General features: G+C 36.2%; 1 protein-coding gene across 1 annotated transcript in view; it reads right to left on the reverse strand.

Moving 5' to 3' along the window:
* The window catches only part of ATP10B (ATPase phospholipid transporting 10B (putative)), a 61,407-nt gene extending 46,798 nt beyond the window's left edge, over positions 1-14,609 (reverse strand). The window contains 3 exon segments of the mRNA XM_032196906.1: positions 9,588-9,782; positions 10,699-10,992; positions 14,561-14,609. Of these exon segments, the coding sequence (XP_032052797.1) occupies positions 9,588-9,782; positions 10,699-10,973 (470 nt within the window). The 5' untranslated portion in view covers positions 10,974-10,992; positions 14,561-14,609.
* Positions 14,610-23,133: the final 8,524 nt, after the last annotated feature.

Raw genomic sequence — 23,133 nt, forward strand, 5'->3', positions numbered from 1 at the left:
TTTCCTTTACCAGGCAATTTATCAACCACACACTTAAAAATGGTTCCCTTGCTTCCTGGTATAATGGGTAGCATGACAATATCCCTCACAGGCTAATGCAGACAAAAAGAGAAAGCCTTGAATAGTCACTGCAGTCTGCCAGAATTTGGTGTCGGACTCATCACGTATGACCAGTAGGACTGAACTGAGTGGACTTTATGAAAGCATTTTTGGGAAGAAAGGATCATATAAGAAAGTCTGATGTAGTTAGATACTGCGGGGGAACATGAATAAATTATTGACTTTGTGTCAAAAATATCATTTCACCTTCTTGAATTCAATAAAAATGAACTTCAAACAAAAACTGGGTCAAGCAGGATGGTGAATAGGAGGAAATAAAGAAATATGGTTCTGCTCTGCAGAGGAGATTAAATAAAGGTATTTTTTGATGTGCATCCCACAGGATGTCTATGAGTCCTAGATTGTCTGAGAGAAAGATCTTCAGAAAGCTTTATTATGCATAACTATCATATCATCGAATTAGTTCAGTAAGTTTTATTTCCTTGAACTCCTAAAAGTTGCATGTGAGTTTCTTTTGCAGTTTGAAGCAAAGACATTGTTTGCTCTACCTTTCACCCTGTAAATTGCCACTAGATTATAACATCAGCCACTCCGAAAAAAAAATTACTGTCACATATAGACAAAGCCAATTGTATGTTTGCAATTGCATGTAAATTCTCAAGAATTGTATTTATTGCATGTAAATTCTCTAGAATGTTATATTCTCAAGTATCATTTTATCAAAAAATGCTAATGCTCTCATGTTCTCAATGTTACACAGTAAACATAATTACACAGAAATTTATACTTTACAGATTATTTTTACAAATAGAAATTGAACACACTATCAAAGATTTCAACAGCTTTTATATGGGAATCCCCACAACATGCTTTCTAGCACCACTTTATGGCCATGATCTCAAGGCTAGGAGCTACTGCCATAAAACTTTGAAAAAAGGACAACAAAGGAGCAGATTTGGGACTTGAGCAAGGCACTAGACTGGAGGGAAACTGATTCTGAAACCTGCCCTTAGGCCAGAGTACAGCACAGCTTGAATTAATAACTCCAGCTGAGGAATACTATATCTGAGCAGAAGTATTGTTTTCTCCATGCAGATTCATCACTGTCTTCTGCCATGTTACTATCATTTATGGTAGATAGAAAGGCTGATTTTGTGATGTGGACATCAGCCTAGCAGCATCAATGAATCATCATTTAGCAGCAGTCAGTCCTGTAACAAGACCTAGCAATCTGTAATAACCTTTCCTCTCCATAGCTGTGCAACACTCCCTCAGGATTCCGGTAATGCAGTAAGATAGCAATGAGCATCTTTTAGAGATAATGGGAATTAAATTTTTCTAAAGTCTAAAAAAATACATTTTTTAATTACACCAGCTTGGTGTTACGAAGTCCTATATGCTAGCAACAGATACTAACTTTTTCATGTTAAAGCTGTTGATAGCATCCTACTATGGATGTTATTATCTCAATGATAAAAGAAGTCAATATTCAACTTCTGTAATCATTCCAAGTTATATGGAATGCTAAAATAAAGCAAACTGAACTAAGTGCCAGAAACTTAGAAATGTATTACATGCTCATACGCAATGCTGACTTTCTTTTAACTTACTTTTTTTCCATCTCTATCTCGATTTTATAATGACATACACCGAATGAAGAAATACAATAAAGTAGAAGTCAAAAGTATTTTGAGAACACATTTGCTTAGACTACTACATTATTTTACTAATCTATTGATTAATGTATTTAGGAAAATCTATTTTTTTTTCTTTTTGAATATTTCCTACAGCAAAATGCTGTTACTACAATTCTGTAGGCACTAGCTGGATTGAATAGGTAAAACCAAGATCTGTTACTTAAAAACCAGTAATCACTGGCATTGGTTTCTGAGGACTCCTTTTACCTTACCAAGTTTCTGGAAACCATAGCCTAAATCAGCTTTTCCAATAGACATCTCCTTACATAACCATGGAGCATCTTTAAATCACATGGTGGGAGCCAGCTTCTCTCCAGGATTTAATTGTGTTTTAAAAATTAAGATAGGTAGGATAAGACTTAATGCTACAATCTCATGGTTCTGCAGGTATCTGAGCCAAAACAACAGATTCTTGTTTATTTCTGCTTTGTCTTTAGTAATTACCTTCAGCTGCTTTTGGTTAAACCATTGAGCATCTTTTCTGTGAAGCACCTTTAAATGCCTTGACCTCAAAAAAAGCTCTGATAAAGCAATATACAAACCTGTGGTAACATTAGTTACATATTTATGGATTTTCTTCCATAAAGCCCATGGATCCTCACTGTAGCAATATGCAGTGACTGATAAGAACCACTAGCTCACTGCTCTTTGACCAGTTACTTAAAGACTGCTAATCACTAGCATTAGTTTCTGAGGAAACTTTTATCTTAGTCTTGGAAACTAGACATTTTTATTTTGCATTTTGTCAGCTTGTTACATCGCACATCTCTTCACTACACAATCACCATGCTCACCATAAGACAAACTCATGTTTTAAGTATTTCTTACAATTTTGGTACCACTGTTTTCAAGCAGTTGCATGGTGGCATATAACAAACTGGAGCGTCCTCTTAGTTGAGATCAGTTTCTCAGGTCACTGGAAGCTGAGAAATGCCTCAGCCTGCACAAACAAAAGGCACTGTTTTTACCTTCAGTAACACCTGCTGTTAATTCAGGTATCCACTGTTAAACTAGATACAAAAATCCCATACTACTTGGAGTACACATAGAAGCTACATGGATGACAGAACACAGAATGAACGCCTGCTGCCAGTGATGGTCCTCCTCCCCCCAGAATGATATGCTCATTTTTGGCATTAAGCAAATGAATGGCATTGGATCTTTGCTGAAGGAAAGTTAGTTGCAGTAATATAGCAGATAGTCATCCTGCAGTTATTGTAACTTATTTATATTTCTACTTTTATATGAAAAAAAAAAAAGTTTAAATTGATCAAGTTCTTGCTGTGTTGCTGTTTTAGGAATGCATCTTCAGCCATGCGGAAGATGGGATATGAAGTCAAATCTTCAGCTTCCAGTTGATTATATTCATCCAACATTCAGAGGAGGCACCACTGAGGTATAGAAGCCTTGATGTTGCTGTGCCCAAGAAAATCAATTGAAATTTTGCCTGAGGGAAGGTGATAGGACTTCAAGCAGACCACAGGCTTGAGACTCTCTTTTTTTGGTGTATAAAATGAACCGACTAAAGCCTCCAGCAGGCTCCTAGTCTTTAAAGTTATGCTTTGTTAGAAAACAAAAATAATAAAACATAAAGAAAAGGTTCTTTAACAAGTGAAAAGTCAGTGCTGCTGAACAAGACTTTAAATGAAAGTGTTGGCAACAAACCTCTTTTTGCTTACTGTACCCTTGGCAGGATGGTGTTTTCCTTTCATCATGCTTTCTTCTCAAAAAACTTTTGGGTTCACCCTGGGTTGAATGAGCTGCATATGATGTTTCCTGGGTCCAGAGAAAAGTTGCCATTTTTTATTTCACTTCTGGGACTTGACAGCAGGTCTATTGCTGTTTGCAAGCACATTCCCTACCATTCTCCGCTATCTCCCAGACCATACTTACGCTTGCAGACCTCTGTGTTGTTGCTTCCCTGGCCAACCTCAGCTTCTTTCCCGACATGGGTAGCATTCAGGAAAGGTGCTATCTCTGCTCCTTTCAGGTCAGGTTGATCTGACCATATGAAGGAGGTTGAAGGCAGCCTTCCTCTTTACTACTCAGTTACCCCAAATTTAAGAAAATATAAAGTATACTATATGTATTGTAACTGGTAGACAAGCAGGTCTTCAGTGCTGTCAGAGGCTTCCTATACAATGAATCAAACATTTGCCTTATAAATTACCATACTGAGTTATAAAACTTAAATCAATTGCAGTATTTTAACTCTCTTTAAAACTGATGAATCTAGCTCAAGTCATTTTCAGCTTTCCAGTTGTTGGCCTTTCTGACTTTGTTTAGTTTTCCATAAGCGTGAAATCAGTTTACAATCCTGTCTGGATGCTATGAATAATTTGGAAATTATTACGGCTTAATCCTAGAGGTATATCACCCCCAGACTATAGGTTAATTATATATCAAGTAGATTCTTGAACATTATAGAACTTTGAAAGGATAAAATAATAGCTTTTAGTAACTGTTGGCTTTTAGTCACTTACAGGCTTGTATACTACATTAAGTGCTGGTCCCTACTGTTAGTTAATAACAAACTGGAGAGAATTCAGAGAAAAGTAACCAAAGTAGGTTTGGAGGGACTGACTGACAAAATGAAAAGAGTGATCTATATACATATCTTACCTAAAAAGTGTCTGGGTGTAACAAAGCGAACATGTTAAAAATTACACATATATTAAGACTATAATTGTTATGGATGAAGAATAATTAGGGTTGCATGAAGACAGGTCACTCGAGGAATTTTAAAGCAATTAAAGAGGAATAACAAAGCAGAATATCATAGAAGATGCTTTGACAATCACATTTCATAATAGTGGAAACCTCATTGCTAGGAAAATTTAAAAGTAGACCAACTATATTTTAAAGGATACCAGAAGAAAGGAAACAATTAAATGTAAGTCTGTACCATCCACAATTGTATTTTTAGTTCTCTTCTTTTGGTATTGTGTGATTTATTTTGGCAGCACAACAGTTTATACACAATTATTATGCTTCCAAAAACCTTTGATTCAGAAAGTCCACAATCAAACACTAGATCTAAGTTACTGCATCTCCCTAAGACACTTTAATATCACTGTCTCCACTTTTTTTAATTAAACGTTCTTTAAATATGCTACTTGAAATGTCTTTTCCTTCATTTAACTAGCAGGCTAGATTACCCATTCCAGCTGATCTCCGTGAAAAGAAAATGAGAAGTAATGTGTTTACAGGGCAGTCTACTTGAATTCAATTTTCTTTTCTCTGTGCTGAAGAAAGCCAAGTTACTGCATTTCCTCCAGTCTTCAAGAAATTTTTGGAGAACATGCAGTCTTCAGAAAAGAGAGCTCTCCCTTTGTATTTCTTTTGAAATAGGAACCAGAGCTTGTTACTGAAATATACTCTGCAAGACTTCAAATCTAATTAATTTTCCATCTTAGGATGGAAGATTAGTTGTTTTATTAAAAAGAATTTTTAGCTGCCACAAGATTAACAAGATTCACAGTGCTTTGAAACAGACTTTCACCTGTGTTAAAAAATTACCTACAGCAGATGATTCACATGGAAGAAAATTAGAAGACGTCATACTTTTCCATGACTTTGCAGCTAGCAAGAAGAACAAGAAATATCAGCTTCCCAAAGCACTATAGAAGCCTGATTAAAATTATTCATGATATAATAAGCTGTAACTACAGATGTGATGGCAACTGCAATTATCCACAATTTTTCCAGACAGCATAAATGGTACAGTCTGAAGCCCTCCTTATTTTCCTTTCCCTTACAGCACTGGTTTTGACTGTAAAACTGGTTAAAATGCAAGATACTAAACAATATTTCTTCACAGATCAAAGTCCTTTTTATGGAATCAGATGATCAGTTTTAAGATGGGCCATGTCAAGTTTCTGCATATGAAAGTATGCATGGCTACAACTTAAATCTGGATCTGTATGTACATTGTAAATTCATAATAGGCATTTTTCTCTTATATTAATATATTTTTTATCATATTCCCCACTTCTCACATTCCTATGGTAAAAATCTTTTAGATATAAATGAACATGGCTGCTTTATGTCAAGAGGGCCTAATTCTATCAATATAACACAGAACAATATCTGCACAATCAATAAGAATCCCATGCAGATCCATTCATTAGTACCTACTGTACCACCTACTATTCTCTGTCATACTGGTCTTAATAAGAAAATGTTAACAAATAATCCATTGCCTCATGAATTAATGAAACACTGGAAAGATTAAAAATTGCAGATAATAGCAAACTGAAATATAGGACAAAGAGGTAATTTTAGCACCCAAAGAGCAAGAATTATTGGTAGTTTTCATGGTAGAACAGAAAAGAAATCGTAGATGAACAATATTTAGAAACTTGGAGAATGTCTGCTTTTCCAGACTAGTTTGCAAAAAGAGGAGAGACTTTGTTTCTGACAAATTCTGTGAAATCATTATCGATATGTGGGGATAAGTTTAGCCACTGAACAAACAAATCCATTATTTCCCTGTTTAACCAGAAGGGTATTAGGTTGGATATTAGGAAGAACTTCTTTACTGAGAGGGTTGTGAGGCATTGGAATGGGCTGTCCAGGGAAGTGGTGGAGTCACCATCCCTGGAGGTCTTTAAAAGAAGTTTAGATGTTGAACTTAGCGATATGGTTTAGTGGAGGACTTGTTAGTGTTAGGCCAGAGGTTGGACTGGATGATCTTGAGTTCTCTTCCAACCTAGACAATTCTGTGATTCTGTGATTCTGTATAAAACCAAAAAAACCCTAGCAAACACATGCAAGAGAAACAAACAGTAATGACAGAAGTAGGTGACATAAAGCCAGAGTTCTGCAAGATACTGCTTGTAAGAATGTACATTATATAAAATGCTGATGATTAATGTGAGGGATGACAAGCAACATTCAGGGAAATGGAAAGTTTTGCTCTTCTGAAAAACTGTTGTGATATTTTAACAGGAAGAAGTAATTTTCTACTTTGCAGAGAGAACAGTTGATACATTAAAACATATTTTTCAAACTCCTTCATGTCCTAAAAGAAAGAGGTCATGAAACATTTTGAAGACGGAGGCACAGATGCTTAAAGATAATTATTTTAGAGATGACCAGAGTCATATATTACTATCTCCTGTTTTTAAACTGTGTTTATATGCAATTTTTATTTTCATACAACCTAATAAATGAAATACACCTGAAAGCAAGCCTACAATTTGAAGTATAAAATCCAAAGTAGCTCAAAGGGCTACAGTTTTCAAAAGTTTCTTGGCATATAAGGATGCAAATAAGGACACACTGGCATGGCAGATCTTGTTCTTTGCTACTGTTGTGTGCTACATTGATCTTGCTTTGTGCTATATTGATTGTGCAGATTTTGTTCTGTGTTATATTGATAGAATTAAGCCCTCTTGAAAATTTCTTAGAAATCCAGGGCTTGGTAGTTATTTAAGCACTGTTTTCATTGCACACTATGTCTAAGAGGCCAATAGCCACTCCAATACCATGCAACTCAAGTTTTCCTTCCCAGTCTGGACACCCAGTTTAAAGAAAACAGAAATATCTTTCCCTGTATGAAATATCAGGTGTTATCTAGTTACTAAGACTTTTCTCCATTTTCTTAATCACTGTGATTTTATAGCAGGCATTTATTAATCGTCTGAAACAACAAAAAAATCACTATTGATAAAAGATCTTAAGCCAACGTTTTTCACAATAAAAGCTGTATAAAACTCACCTGCTGTAAATGTAACAGCCCATATGATTGATTTCTTTGTCTAGTTTATACCGCCGAAAGTCCTCCCAAGCATCTTTAATGGCTGTCATGGCCATTATAACACAAATCGGGATCATAGAAACTTCTGGTTGGAAAGCATTCACCACCGGCACAAAATTCAGCAGCGCAATGACCACAAAATAAATATTGGCAAAGCGGTGAAACTGCTCATAGATGTTTTTAGGGAAGAAAGTCAAGATGGTATACTTTGTTGTCTTGATTTTATTGGAGTCATAATACCTGTTTGGATTTTCCTTCCACTTTGTACTTCCAAAGGACAAATTAGAGATGATCACACGTTTGTTTTCATTTTTCTTCTTTCTTTTCTTTAATTTTCCTCTCTTCTCCAGCCCTTCATTTTGGATTTCTGTGTCTGAAGCAGCACATTGGCAGCATGTTTCCTTGAAAAAGTGTTTTTTCCATATTATCCTAGAGAAGCAGCCTGGAAAACTTTTCCTCGACATCTTGTTTTCCTCTCAAAAAGCAGCCTCAAGTTAAATACCAAAAAAGTTAGAAGAGTTCAATAGCGCAGATAAAGTCCAAAATGGCAGAGAGAAGAGTCAAGCTGTCTGGAGCCCAGGGCTGCCTCTCACTCAGCTCCAACCTCCACCTGCCCAGGGACAGGTATCATCCTGACCCAGCTACACTGGGTCCTAGAGCCTGCCGGGAAGCATGCACGTCATACACGACAAAAGCATCCTGAATGTTTTGTTATTCCTGTTACAATATGCCTGGAGGCTCCATTCAGAGCATTTCCCTGGCATCATGTGTCTGCTCACATGAAGTGTCTCTGTTTTAACACAGAACAGGGATGAGCCTAATTGTACATACAATTTTCACGGTTCACTCCAAGCGTTTCTGAATCACTTTGTAAGCCTGTGAGCTGCCAGGAAGTTCAAAGGTAATGAGCAGAGCTCTGCCTTCAGAAGTCAACAGAAGCCAACTATAAGCCTCTGTACAGACAGTATTCCTCTCTTCCACCCACTCTATCTACTATTTGTTTTGACACCCATAATATGGATTATTAAAACAAACACATTCCCCCCCTCGACCAATCAAACCTACTTGTGAGAATTATAAGTATACATAAGCGTTGTAAGGGCAGTTTACCTAGATTGCCCCACAGCCTTATCCTTCTCCTACAGACCCACCTCTGGACTTCCAAGAGTCCCTTTCTCACCCAGTAAACCCTTCCAGCCTCTCATTTCTTTTTCCCCATTGGACTCATTGGACTCTATGCCACTGCCACATTAAGTGGTCAGCCTAGATGAGATTTAATTTCCAAGAGAGCTAATAAATGTGTACTAGCCATAGTAATTTTTCTCCTATGGTTTGAGCTTAAGTGAAAAAAGGAAGACACACAAATATCTAAACTTCTTTTAAAGCAAAGTACTATTGCATATGTAGTGGCAAGCTAGGCAGTCTCATGTGAAGTTATTACTTGGACAAGAAACTCTGATGAAATCAAAATGTTGCAATAAGAATTGCGCATGAAAATATTTCTTCCTTCTGAGTCAGTACTGGGCAAACCTCATAGTTTATTGCAAGTGGGTGTTGTACCATCTCCAGAGCGAAAATGTGTTGTATTGATCGCCTGTGTTTACTGGAAATGCTATAAATTTTTTTCAGTTCCTGGTTATGCTTCACCTTGAATGCAGTTGATTATTAATTTTTGTATTAATGATTTTAGCAGGAAGCTTCTGAAAGACATTTTTTCAATGTGTTAAACAGCCCCAGAGATCCTTTCCAGACTTGGATATGTATCATATTTCCTCCAGATCCTTCTGCAACCTGGAGAGGATGTTGTGTGTGTTGGCAGACTGGTTTGGAAACTTGGAATGAAAACCTGTGTATTGCACACAGTACTGTGATATGAAACAAAACTTCAGTGATATCAGGATGACTCTGATTGAGTTAAACGAGGCACTTTCAAAAGCAGAAACACTTCTGTAACACCTTTTCCAAAATTACTGTACTCCGAAGAGTCAGTAAGGGAACTGCTGCAAAATCAAGACGAGCATTTTCCACCACATCAAAAACAAGGAAAATAGTTGGTGTAGTATACTTACTTGTCATAGACCTTGGTTTTAGAGGAGTTTATCAGTTTATCAAATTGGTATTTTCCATAGTTTTCAATAGCATCCTTAATCACACTGGCAAGCAGCACCACAATCAGAGGCAGCATAGTAATCTCCCTGTGGAAGACTTCTGTTTGTGGGAACCAGTTTACAACCAATAGGAAGAGGAAATAAAGATTAGCTAGCCTGAAAAGATACCAAAGAAATTAAAGTGGTCAGAAATGAGAAGTTGTATTTTTCTTAATGCAATTCCCCCATTTTTTGTCAAAGGAACATTAATCATTTCACATCTCTAACCTCCTCATCCTTTACCAGAATGGATTAATCAGTTATTTAACTTAGATGCTTATTTTTTCTTTAGAAAAGGCTGTTATATATTTTCATAATATTATACATATATCCAAATTTCTATGCATTATAAACACTTTTATTTTAAATATTTTGAAACACGTTTCAAAAATGTGTTTCAAAATATTTAAATATTTAAACATTTTGAAATGTTTATTTTGAAAATAAACACATATTCAAAAGCTAGTTAAAAAGAGATAATTAAAAAACTCCACCCCCCCCCACAAAAACACAACAATACAAAACAACAACAACAACAACAACAACAACAAAAACACACACAAAAAAACCACCACCAACAATGTAAAAGGATGGGTATAGAAAACACATTCAAAATTGTGGAACATCCTGCATCAGGAATCCATGAAGGATTCCACATGTGGAAAATGGAAAGATCAAATTATGAAGGTATAAATCTAATACAAAGATTTTAAAAATTAGAGATGGATATGACACTACCATTTATCTTGAAATGAAACTTGAAATGTTTACAGAAAAAATGTTTACAGATTTACTGTATTTAAGCAGTAAATCTGTCCACAGCACAGGTTAGGGCACCTAGCATTTGTTTGCTTTAAATCTTCATTTCAGTATAAATCAGGTGACATTTGTTTCCAAAGAATCACCACCTAAATTTTAAAAATAAGGCACCTACAAAAGCAGCCCTTCTCTGTCATGCTCAAATATCACTGTTTCAGAGACAACTCTTATATGCCATGCATCCTTGAATGATTATTATTTTTATTTTTTTTACCTGTGAAATTGCTCAAAAAGATTTTTAGGCAAAAAAGTAAACCAGGTGTATTTTGTTGTCTGTATCTTGTTTCCAGAATAAAACCTGGAAGCTTGGTCCCAGTCTCTCTGCTGTCTCCCGTTGTTGGGAAACACAACCCTCCACTTGTTAAAGCTGACTTTTGATCTATCTCTGGCAGAAAATAGCAGTGGGGTTGATTCTGGTACAGTCTGGGAGAGACTTCTGGCTCCTAGTCGCTGCCAACGGTACAAAGCCGAGTCCACAGACAAAGCCATTTGCAGCAGGGATGTCAGTCTGAAAGACAAATACATGACAATGACTGAAAACCAATTCAATTCTAGTGGAAAATTCACTTTGTGTCTTACTAGCGGAGGTTTAAAGCAGCAAATGGTACTACTGTTCAGTCCATTACAAGTTCAGTCTTTGAACTCCTCACTTTCTACAGAGAATGCATAGAATAAGACACAATAAACTCTTCAGTAAGGAAAAATCTATTTCTATCTCTGGGAAGAAAAAAAAAAGCGCCCACCTCTATTTTTTTATTATTATTTTTTTTTTTATAACTGCAAACTAATATAGATAAAGCCAATTTAACGGATGTGAACAATGGCTTTTCTACCACAAAGTCTGTATCATTTTCTTCAGTCATAAACTGCCACCAAATCTATTTGGGCATTTTTCTTCTAAAGTCTCAGACTTTCTTATATTGCTTTTTCTGTTCACACTTACTTACAAAGGGACTGGCTCAGGTGTTGAATCAGATAATAAAGAGCTCAGATAATAAAGAACTGCAACATCAGTTTAATCTCATTTACATTCCCATAACAGTTTCCTAGAGTCTCCATAGAATTCTGATTTAAATGAAAAAAATGCCAAATACCACCAAAAAAATGGGTGTTTTATTGGGTCATAAGATAAAGGAGCTCAGCCTCCTAATATTAATTCTATTGTTGAACACGTCTTCTGACTTGTTCACACATTCACAACTGCAATTGCAATCCAGTGTCCAGGACACTCAGGCTCCAGCAGCACAGGTGTGTAAGTTATTATGTTCAATTTTAAACACCATAAAATCCCAATTCAAAAGCAGGAACTTGTGAACCAGAAGATGCCATATAAAGGTGAGGCAGCAAATATGACAGAGCAAATACACTGACCTTGTGCAACTTCAAAGTTCCCCTAAACAAAACTCATGAACTGAACCTACTTCACCCAGGCTGTGCAGCTAACATTTTTTTTTTTTTTAATTTAAGCTTGGACAATGGACATTTAGATTAATTCACTAAAGAATTGGTTTAAACTTCATTTGATAGCAACCATGTTTGAAGCAGATTGAGAAGATCTGTAGACATTTGTGCAAGGCTAAATGAAGCCATCTCAAACATGTACTTTGAAATGGTTTACACCTTTATTATAGGTGGGTCCTTTTCTTTTTGCTGTCAGCTTCCTCTTCCTCTTCCTCTTTTTACTGTATGCAGTATGTGATTTCTTTTGAAAAACAAACCATATTTAAAAAGATGTATGCAGTTTAGTCACAGAAGGGGAAAAAGTAGACTAATGAATTTCACTAACACACTTGAAGTGCACTGTTTTAGCAGCAAGAAACAAGCAAGGTTTATGCACTATCACTAGCTGCTCAGAAAACCAATGCAGAGTACAGCTTGCTCAGCAGTGCCTTAGGATCCAGATAAGAGGAGAAAGGTTAATTGCCATCTATCAAAACTTGGATGCACTGGCTTAATTACTTCAAATACTCAATGAATCCAGACTTAATACCATGTTAGGTATTATATAGGGAATAATACCTATAGGGAATGATGAAAACACCTAATAGGGAATGATGGATATTAGGAATAGAAAATACCTAATAGGGAATGATGAAACTACGAATTACTGGAAAGATGCAAGGGAGGGTAAATTTCAGAACAAGCAAGGGAAAGGAGTTTTTAACAGAACTCGCTGTGTATCACATACTGGAAGGACCTTCAGCCCTTCCTTGATTTTAGATGACTTCACTGTATTTGCAGTAACTGTAGTCATCTGTGAAAAGATTAGCTGCTGAACAGGAAAGCAGCTGCCACTGTGATAATGAGATCGGAACAGTGGATGGTAAAGTGGTGGCTCAGATACACACAGTACTACATGTTTTTAACCACATAATATATATACACTAAGACTTATATAACAGTGGCATATATGAGCTACACATAACCTGCCAGAGCACCAAATTATTTCTGTACCTGTGATACATCAAAGTGGGTTAAAACGCATTTCAAATTACAAATTAAAAATGCAATAGTTTCAGGCATATTACTAAAAGTAAAAGGAGATTAATTGAGGTAGCTTTACGCATAAAAAGTAGCATGTCTTCCACAACTTCCCCTGGAAAACTTTTTCTACAGCTTCACAAATCACATTCATAACGCGATCCACACAAAATTAAGGAACCGTTATACGAGGGTATATTCTGTAGCTGGATTCCTGAGCAAAACAGCAAGTCGATGGCTTTCTTGACATGAGTTTCAGTGCTGGCAATGAAAAAGTAGGAGAATCAAACATAATACTTAGAATTTTGGATCAGTAAGAACATAAAGGAGCCTGAAATTGCCATCAATGTTAGGCTGTGACCCAGCAGGAAAGAAGTAAAAAGACGCATTCTGTAAAACAACAGCTTTCTTACCTCAGCCAGGTGCTTACAAGAATCTTGCAACTTAATGGCACTTTGATGTTTTATACCAGGTACTTTCTGTATGGTAGGAAATCCATTAAAAATATTGCATTCTCCTGGCAATATATCTAATGTATCTGTCCCAACACTTTCTAAATGAGCTTCATAAAATCCCTTCTCTAGAACAGAATCTTTTCTAGAATTATTAAGTATTTTAGAAGTGCACACCCATTTGATATATGTTTTTCAGCTGTCACTGAAAGAATCTGTGAAGTGCGGATTTTTTCAACATATATTTACTGAAACAACTTGTTTTCTTCCATCTAGGTAGTGAAGCCTGAGTACTGCAACACACATCCCAAAAGATCAAGGTGATGTAGACATTTCCATCACCATTACGTTTGGGATTTGGCATCTACTCCACTCCAGCATAGCAATTACAAGAAATGATAACTCCAGTGCTGGCATCTGACAGCTATTACTGTTTTGCTGAAACTTTTTTTTTTTTTTTTTGTCAGCCACTTCAGAAATAGTTGCCTTTAAAAAGGAATTAGCAAATTCCAGTGGCCAGCTTCATTTCCAAATGGCATTTTTCAACAGATAGAGATCAGAAATGCCAGGGAAGCACAGGCCACAGCTGCAGAATTTTGCATTATGCTCAGTTATGCTGCAGTTGCTCAAGGTGTAACGTGATGACAAATACAAGGAAAAAGGAAAGTACATGGCTTTGCTTCAGCTCAGTTCTTATCAGACTTTGAAATGAGGGGACTTAAAGAATCCCACCATGCCCTTAAATTCCCAAAGCTAGAGCCTGGAGAAATGGTTCAGGAATACAGAGGAATGTCCATGACAGATTGCCTTTATTGCTATATAATCACAGCAGCATAAGGTTTTAGTGTCTCATCATCCAGACTTTTCTGAACTTGCCGTCTGCTAATACTGTTACCACCATTCCTGTGGAGGCCTAAGAAGCTGTTTTCCCTCTTCCTTTTCATTCCATTATTCATAGTGTCAGTGGGCAGCTCTCAATGGGGCAAACACATTTTCACCCTGATAACTCCCAAACAGTTTTCCAGGGGAAACATTGGGCAATCTAGCCAGGGACAAATCCGCTCCCTCCTTGTGTACATACCATTCAAGGTTCCCACAGCTACAGGCATACATTCATTATATGAAATTATAATGAATTGTTACCTATCTTATTCTTCCTTTTAGGAATGGCACTCCTTCCCACAGTCCGAACTATTGCCACTCTGACCTTCACATGGAGAAATTATGGTCTCAAAAGACATGCAAAAAGTTAATGCATATTTAGATATCTCTGTTTCTGAGTTCCTGCATTTGGGAAAAAAACAAAAACAAAAACAAAAACAAAAACAAAAACAAGGCAGAAAGCAATACATAAGTGATTACACTAAAATCTTTTTACAGCAAAGGTAACAACCGTACAGAAATGTGTCAATCAGACAACAAGTTACATTCAGGTGTGAGATGAGAAATGTGTAGCTGGTGCTAACATAGGAGGTTAGACACAGTGGTCACATTATTTCACAGCCCTGCTTCAAAGTTTCTGAAACATGTAAAGCACTAAGCAAAGCATGAAAGCCTTTGCACATCTCCTATAAAAATATGATAGAATGTAAGTTTGAGAAAGTTTCTTATGTTCGATGAAAGACTGAAGTGAACAATACCCCGTAAATTGAAATGGTATCATTCACACTGTCATCAGGACTTCTTTTTTCTTTGAAAAAAATCAGAACTTCTTTGCTACAAAAGGAAAACTGAAATAATAATCTTTCTGCAGTATGTGGTGTAATTTGATAACATTATCAGGTGATTCAAAGGGACAATGTCATTAAATATTTTTTCCTTGCCATTTGGAACATAGATTAAAATATCCAACTTCTAGTAATTAAAAAGAGTGCTCCACAGTATTCATGGAAAAGAAACGTATTTTGCCTAACAGCTTTGTAATGGTACTCTGAAGAAGATACTATTTGTGAAATGCTATTGACTGCTACTGCTATTTACTATTTCTGCCTCAGAAGGAGCATTTTACATATGCTGTAAACACTACAGCGATGTATTTATTACAATAAGCAGCCATTAATTATATCTCATACATCCTAAGGCTACTCTTCATGTTTTGAAAGGCTCATTTATTTTATTGCTTCATTTCATCAGTGAATGAACCTGTCCCCATTGCTAAGACTAGTGCTATGTTTCTGTCCTAAACAAATTCTGGGAAGTCAAAGAGTGCTCACAATTTAGCCTATATTGTGGTAAGCATTGAGAGACAGCCCTTGCTTGTATCTAGCTTGTCTTATATTTAACATCTTGTATCTAGAATGTAAGGTATCCAGGGATCTGAAAGTATTTCAAAATATAATTATGTTTTCAAAATATAATTATGTTTTTTTTTTTTTTTTTTTTTTTGTTATGTTTTATTGGGTGGAATGAAGACCTGAAATTTGTCCTGGGAAGGCAGATACCGAAGGATTGCTGCTGAGTCCTTTCAAAGTGCATAGTTCAACATGTTCAAATGATTCAGTGTACCTGAGATGAACTACCATTTACTTATCTATATCAAGCCCTCTCAGGCAGACCTATGCTTATTTTTTTAAATATAGTATACTACGGTGGGAATATGTAGGCATTCTTATATCAGAGGTGAATTTTCCCACGAAAAGACGTATCTAAAACAAGAAAGAAACAAGATGGAAGATGGCACTCCAACATCCAGCACACAGTTGGTAGAATTTGGCATTTTTCCTCCATGTTTCAAGTCTATCTTCTATTTGAGAGGGCTGCAATTGCAGCCAGCAAAAACATTCGGGAAATATTTCCCTTTACCAGAAAAGAGATGCTACAGCCCACAGATGGCAGGTGTTCTCCTCTTGTATCCTTTTGCTGACAATGGGAAAATTGCCCTTGGTTTTTCATAGACAGCCTATATTACTAGCAACCTCTCTGTTATTGCTTAAACTCATTCTATCTTTATAGGATAGAAACAGACTGCATTAGAGAGCCATGCCAATGCACTTAATGGATTATCTGTGACATAGTTTAGTAGTATTCTTTTAAATGTTATTTCACCTGAAGATTTGTGTAGATAGAAAAAAAAAAAAAAAAAAGTGTTGTTGACTAGAAGAGAAAGCTCATCAGAAAGTCAGCAATAAAAAAACAACTTTTTCTCTTTTGAAGTTACCTCATTCCTGCCAAGTGACAGGTTTAGCTACAGACTTCTGAAGCTGGAGACAGGAATCCTGTCTTTCCGGCCTATGCACAGAAAACTTTTACACAATCTCACCTTGCATAATTTATATTAAAGGAGATGATAGATCCATAAAAAAAAAAATTATATATATATCTTACTTGTAGGCATATGTGAAAAAATGCCTTCAGAAGTTATCAATACAAAGCAGCAACTTGCAGAACTATCAAAGCAAGATGAGGTCTATACCTTGTGTTCAAAAGTTGGTTGTGTATTTCTGAAAATTTGACTTCAGCACAAAATTTAAGACAGGGTAGAGCTTATTTCTGAAAAACAGCATTGTGAGAAAATGTAGTGGTAGCACTTACATGCAGATACGTGCCCTATCAAGAACTACAACTAAGAAAATGTCCTTCCAAATTTTCACCTGAAATTTTCATTTTGACATTGCCTGCCAGGCAAAGAGGCATCAAATAACACAAATCCCCTCTAATATTTAATTATTTAATTCTGTTATTATAAAACTTTTTTTTTTTTTTTTTTTTTTTTTTTCCCCTTATTGAAAGCAGCAAGCAGGAATTTTTCTCCTTGATGTCCTATATGGACAATGTGGAATTCACTGATTCACTGAAAAGAGCCATTCCAGGGAAGGTTTGACTGGGGAGATTAACATTATAAAGTAAACTGAGTATTATGGAAATCTCAGTCACAAAGTTCGTTATCTGCTTTGTAATTATCTGCCAGGAAGTTTTTTTGTTTGTTTGTTTGTTTGTTTTTTAATGGTGATACTGTACAGAAATTCCAGCTCAGTCACATCAGTTCAGAGAAAATATTTTGTGGTTAACATGGATGGAAAAAGGAAAGGAGACGGGGAGGAACAAGGAAGGCAATTACATTGATTAGCAGGATATAGGCCACAGCCTAAAATTATGCTGTAACATTTTATATCAGAGAAATAATGCTTGCAGTATGAAAGAAAGTTGCCAGAAATGGAAAAAAGAACCATAAAGACCTGTTTCATCCAAAAAATGCTGTTTACTGCAGACCACTCTTTCAACTGACAAGATAAACGTATTATGGATTAACAGTTATATAATGTTTTTGAGAGCAAGTTTGTGTTTGTATTGGATAAACAGAAAAGAGCTTTTCATAAATCTAATGCATCACTGGACCACAGAGCTTCACCATTCTATTATTATATTAGATTGACACGTTTTTCATGTCTCAACTAGATTCTCTTTCCTTAGGGAAGAAATCCAAAAATCTTGCAATAATAGGTTAATTATGACTCTTTCCCCAGGTCAGACTAGATTTTACTGCTTGCTGGAGAACTTCCCTTTAGCTTGAGCAGTGCAGAGGCATGTTCAGGCAGCACAATCTTCTCCAGGGCTGCAGCTGTGTTATTTAGACTGGTTTCAAAATAGATGTGCTCTCTGCATATGCTGACATACAGGTCACATAGGCAAGGATGATTATCAGATGTTATTCAAGAAGGAATTTGCCAACTTGCAAATAGTGATGCTGGATGCTGTGTTTAGTTTCACTCCATGAGTAAGCAGTTTGCTTTGGTCCCCCATATTACATGCTCATTTAAATGAAGAATTAGACTGAAATTATCTGTCTAACTGGAACAACGAGCATTGCTGCCAGCATGCCGAAACACTACAGTGATCTACTTTTATTACTTTTGGGCCCACTGCACTTTCCATGAGTGTACGCAGAGGTAGATTCTGCATCTTTACCACCTTCTAATTAAGTTTGCCCTGTTCACTCACACTTTCAGATTAGGACGTACTGGAAAGAGACACCTGCACATATTTTTTTTTATATATCAAGTTCCTAATGTCTAACTTGGACACAACAGATTGAAAGGGCAGGTCTGTGGTTTTCATGACTTCAGAGATGTTCTGGAGGTTTCCCTTACAAGTTGGTGCCCAGATATGGGCAGTGAATACCATTATATCTCCCAGAAATGTTTTAGGTGCATGTATTTACTTGCTTGAAAAGCATGAGACACAAATCTGCAAGCTTCAGCCCAGTGCTGAAGTGAAAGTGGTTAGAAGTACACATCTTAGCATGTATGTAGTTTTTAAGGATACACATGAAGGTACCATATCAAATACAGATGCTCTCTGAAATCAGAAAATATCTTTTCTTTATTCTTCTTATCCAGAAATTATGAAAAACAGAGTCTACAAAGTCTTACTCGAGATTACAGTTCACTTTAAATAATAGAAAAAAAAAAGATTCTATACCATATGACCATACATTGGCATAAACAGAACTATATGCAAAACAAAGTAAACAAAGATATGTGCCCATACCACTGTCCTTTGGACGCAGCCTCTATGTAAGTTCTTACATACTTACCTGCATACTGCTTTATTTATCTATAAAAACACTCAACTATGTCCTAATATGATACCAGTAATCAGATAAATCAGCAGCAACCTGTTATCACCTACAATTCTGACTGCCCATGGTGGGGAAAAGTTTGTCTTCAAGGATTTAAAAAGTACTGAAGAATCCTGTGCCCTGTTACTCATTTTCTTGTTGGGCCCACAGCAGTTAGTAATAAAAAAGTATTGGAGTAATGGACCTGACATCTCCATGTGACAGCAATAAGACCTCTAAAACATAAAATTAAGCATGACTACAGAAACTCTGCTAGCAAAGTAACTTCCATGGCACACACGACCCAGGTGGCACTTGGCATAGCCAGAGCAGCTTTCCTGGAGAAAAATAAAGTGTTGGGCAAAAATGCACTTAAAATATGAATGGGCAACAAGAGATGTGTATGCTAGGTCTAGGATGCAAGTCAAGGTTAGGGTAAGGTAAGGTGAGGCAAATTTTACACCCACTAGAAGCTCACTTGATCAGAAAAGGCTTATTTGGTAAACTTCAAATATTCACATCTACACTTGTCAGGGGGGCTTTTTGCATAGCTGTCTCTTCTTTTTCTGAATATATCACATGAGAAACATTCTAATTGTCCCAAACTGGGGAAATTCTCTCTTATAGTCTCACTCACCTAATTCAGAAATCTTTTGCAGTTGCAAAAGAGTCTGCTATGTGTTTCAATCCTCTGTATGCCTCTACGGCTAGCTCTTCGAGTGGTTCTGCATACTACTTAATTAGAAGACTATGCATTTCAAACCCTGGCAATGGCAGAATTCACTTGCATTTTAGCCCAGAAATGAGGACATTGAAATTAGAGCAATTGTCTGAATAACATATATTTTTTTGTTTGTTCCACTTAATATTCAAAATCAAAGTGAATTGGCCTTTAAAAAACAATCTAATATTTATAGCATATATGATTATACAGCACTTATGATCAAAATTATGTTGCAGATGTTCATGTGGGAACTCAGCAATGCTGAAAAAGTCCAAAAAAAAAGCAGAAAAAAATAAAGATAAACTGGAAACTGACCAGAAGATCCTTTATATGTAAAAACCTTTTATGCAACTATGTTTTTGTCAGAATGTGCTGACTCTAATTTCAGTTTTCCAAATCCGAATATTAAACTAAAGTGTCCCAAAGAGAATAGTTACTTATTTATACAAAATGGAAAGAAAAAACAGAAAGCCTAAACCAACTGCCAATGCAGTAGGGCACAGCTCCACGTCAATCAAAGAACAAGGGAAAGCTTAACCAGGATCTAATCACACAGGATTGTTCAAGGAATGTCCAGTGGCACCTGGCTAGTGAATCAGGTGTGTACGCAGGATAAAGTTGTTCATTTTCAGTTATGAATAATGCTTTTCAGGACTTTTTTTTTGGACAGAAAATTGTGAAAATGCACTCAGTCTAAAAAAGTAATCCTGGCAGTAGTGCACCATGTCAAGAGCATCAGGAGAACTGAGGGAACCATGCCAGCTAGTGGAGGATGGCACTGTGTTATGATGCAGGAAATCGATCTCCCTTTCCTGCTCAGGCACAGCTTTCCTTGGCCTCAAACAAGAATGAATTTCCATACAAGAATCTGAGCATAATAGGCATTACTCATTCTGAAATGCTCCTTGGAAACATTAATTCCTTTTCTTAAAACAGCACTAAAATTCCTTTCAGTCTTCTCTCTCTCTCTTTTTTTTTTTTTTTTCCCTATTCTCTTTCATCTTCCCCCAGACTAAGGTAGCTGATACGTACAACTTACGTTTAATTAAACTAGGTAGAATAGGATAATACAATGACTTTTATAAGACCACAACAAAGTATTGTACAAAAGTTAACTTTATGGGGTATTTCCCTTCAACCTTGTGTTAATAAAATCTAAAAGACCAAAATTTACAATATGTCAAGTCAAGGCTATTTTTACTAAATAACAGTATCTTTTTAGCAAACCACGATGTTTTATCTACAGTTCGTTTCCTCTGTGATTTTTCTTTTCCTCTTCCTGCCAGGTTACAGTGATATAACATCAACCTTGGGAAATGCCCCCTTGTCCCAAAGAAAATGAGTCACTTCTGATAGGCAACAGTGATGAGGGAAAATGGTGGAGAACAGGGTAAGGAATAACCACTGTTGCACTGCCAATGCTATTTATTCCAGGTGCCTAAAATGAGTTAAATTATTCTGGTTCTTTCCAAAGCAAGAAATCCGGAAGCAATGGCCTACAGGCAATGTTCCATAGAGACGAAAGAAGATTACATTTGTACTGTGACTCAAGCAAGACCTTTTGCAAGGGAACAATCATTAAGCAATCTTGGGAAAGTTTACATTGTACTCCTGCAGAAAAATACATACCCATAGCAAGAGAAAAGAACCCAGTCACTTCAGAAACATTTACAGCATATCAGATGTACTGTAGTGAGATAGCACAAATAGAGATTCAAATGTACATAAAAGTGAAGTCTTGAAAAATTAAAGAAAATGAATTTTATTCCATTTACTTAGGAGACATATAAAGAAAATGGTGATTATATTTAAATATTAACACTATTAAGCAGAACTGTGATGAGCCCCATGAAGCAACTGTTTGCTTTTCTGCAGTGCAGTTTTTGAAAATTAGGCAAGGCAAAGACTTGTCAAGAAAAATGGGCTGACAGGAAATGTAAAGCCATAATAGTCCATGCAGTGACTACTTTGGGCCTAACTGAGGCAAGCATCCTGACTGAGCATCTGTTCTTGCTGGGGTACAGGTACTTCCTAGCCAAAACCTCTCAGGAGCACAGACATAGAATACAAACGTTCTTTCCCAATATACATTCAAGTGCTATGCTTCTAGGAAGGTTTAACACAAAATCTGGTATAAAGAAATAAACAGTAGACTGTGGAAAACTCTGAAACCTCATGTGAAACCTCAATGAAAAAAACATTCATCCTGAAGATTTCTGGGGTTTGCTTTTTTGTTGCTTTGCATCTTCTGCAAAATCATTATGATAATGAGCAATCAGTTGACTGATTCCAAAAAAATAAGAGGCAGAGCAGGATACAAATGATGTCAGAACAGCAAGTGTGAAGACTGAAACCACAAGAAATTTAAGAAAACTAATTCCAAAGGTGAACTTCACTCCTTGTAAAACCTTTCTGCTACCAATTGCAACATCAGACACTAAGTTATATTCACCTGTGCTCCTAATTACTACTTAACTGAGGAAATTTTATTTCTGCTGAAGATTGCCTAAGTCTGAAATGTACCTGTAAAGCAGAATGTTATGTATCAGACTGTGACATCCTGGAGAAATGCCTTAAATGACTTATTTTTCCCATTATTACTGATTTATTTTCTCCAAGAAACTGTTATCCAAGAAACTGTTAAAATCTAAATTGTAACACATGAAAGGCTGTTTTGTTCACCTGTCCTGAGGGCTATTTGATTGTTGTATGTAAGAACTTTATACAATCATAAATACTGGCATAAAATTCAGGTTGATGAAACTATGTAATTAAAAAACAGAACATGAAGTATACAGTCATTGCGATGATTTATAGCCAAAGTAAAAAAAGTTTTTTCCTTGCCTTTAAAGTATGACTGTGGCTGATTTCTGATGTAAATTGAAAGACTGGTTATTCAAAGCACTCCATTTATTTCATTATAACCCAAAGTAGATGACATTTAAAGTCAAACACAACAAAAAGTGTTAGTAAGCATAAAGGCTGTTTGAATCTGATGTATAAATGACTTCACTTCTTGACTTTTTACATACAATAATTTCCATTGAAATTGCGTTAGATCATGAGTCTGTTTTTGAGTCAGAGGTCAAAAAGTTTTTACGTTCCTCCTCTTGCTACACTGTTGGCTCAACAGAGACTTGCAAACAACTCTTAACAAAAATTGAAATGTTACAACTGTCAGCAGAGTGTGTGAAAGAGCTTCTCCACTGCATCCAGAGACTGTTTTTGTCAAAGCAGTCAGCTTGCTCATTAGTGATTTCAAGCTGACTTTTTCTGCTTTTAAAAGCATCTGAATGAAATTTATATCTTCACTCTGAAGTTGATTACAACCTGTTGTTACACATGGTACTTGACTCAGACATCTTTCTCCAGTTATTAACTGAGCTACTTTTAGTTCTAATGTGGATGATAGAAACTGGAATTGTTTATCAGCTT

This window comes from Aythya fuligula, chromosome 14, assembly GCF_009819795.1.
Source record: "Aythya fuligula isolate bAytFul2 chromosome 14, bAytFul2.pri, whole genome shotgun sequence".
Lineage (NCBI taxonomy): Eukaryota > Metazoa > Chordata > Aves > Anseriformes > Anatidae > Aythya > Aythya fuligula.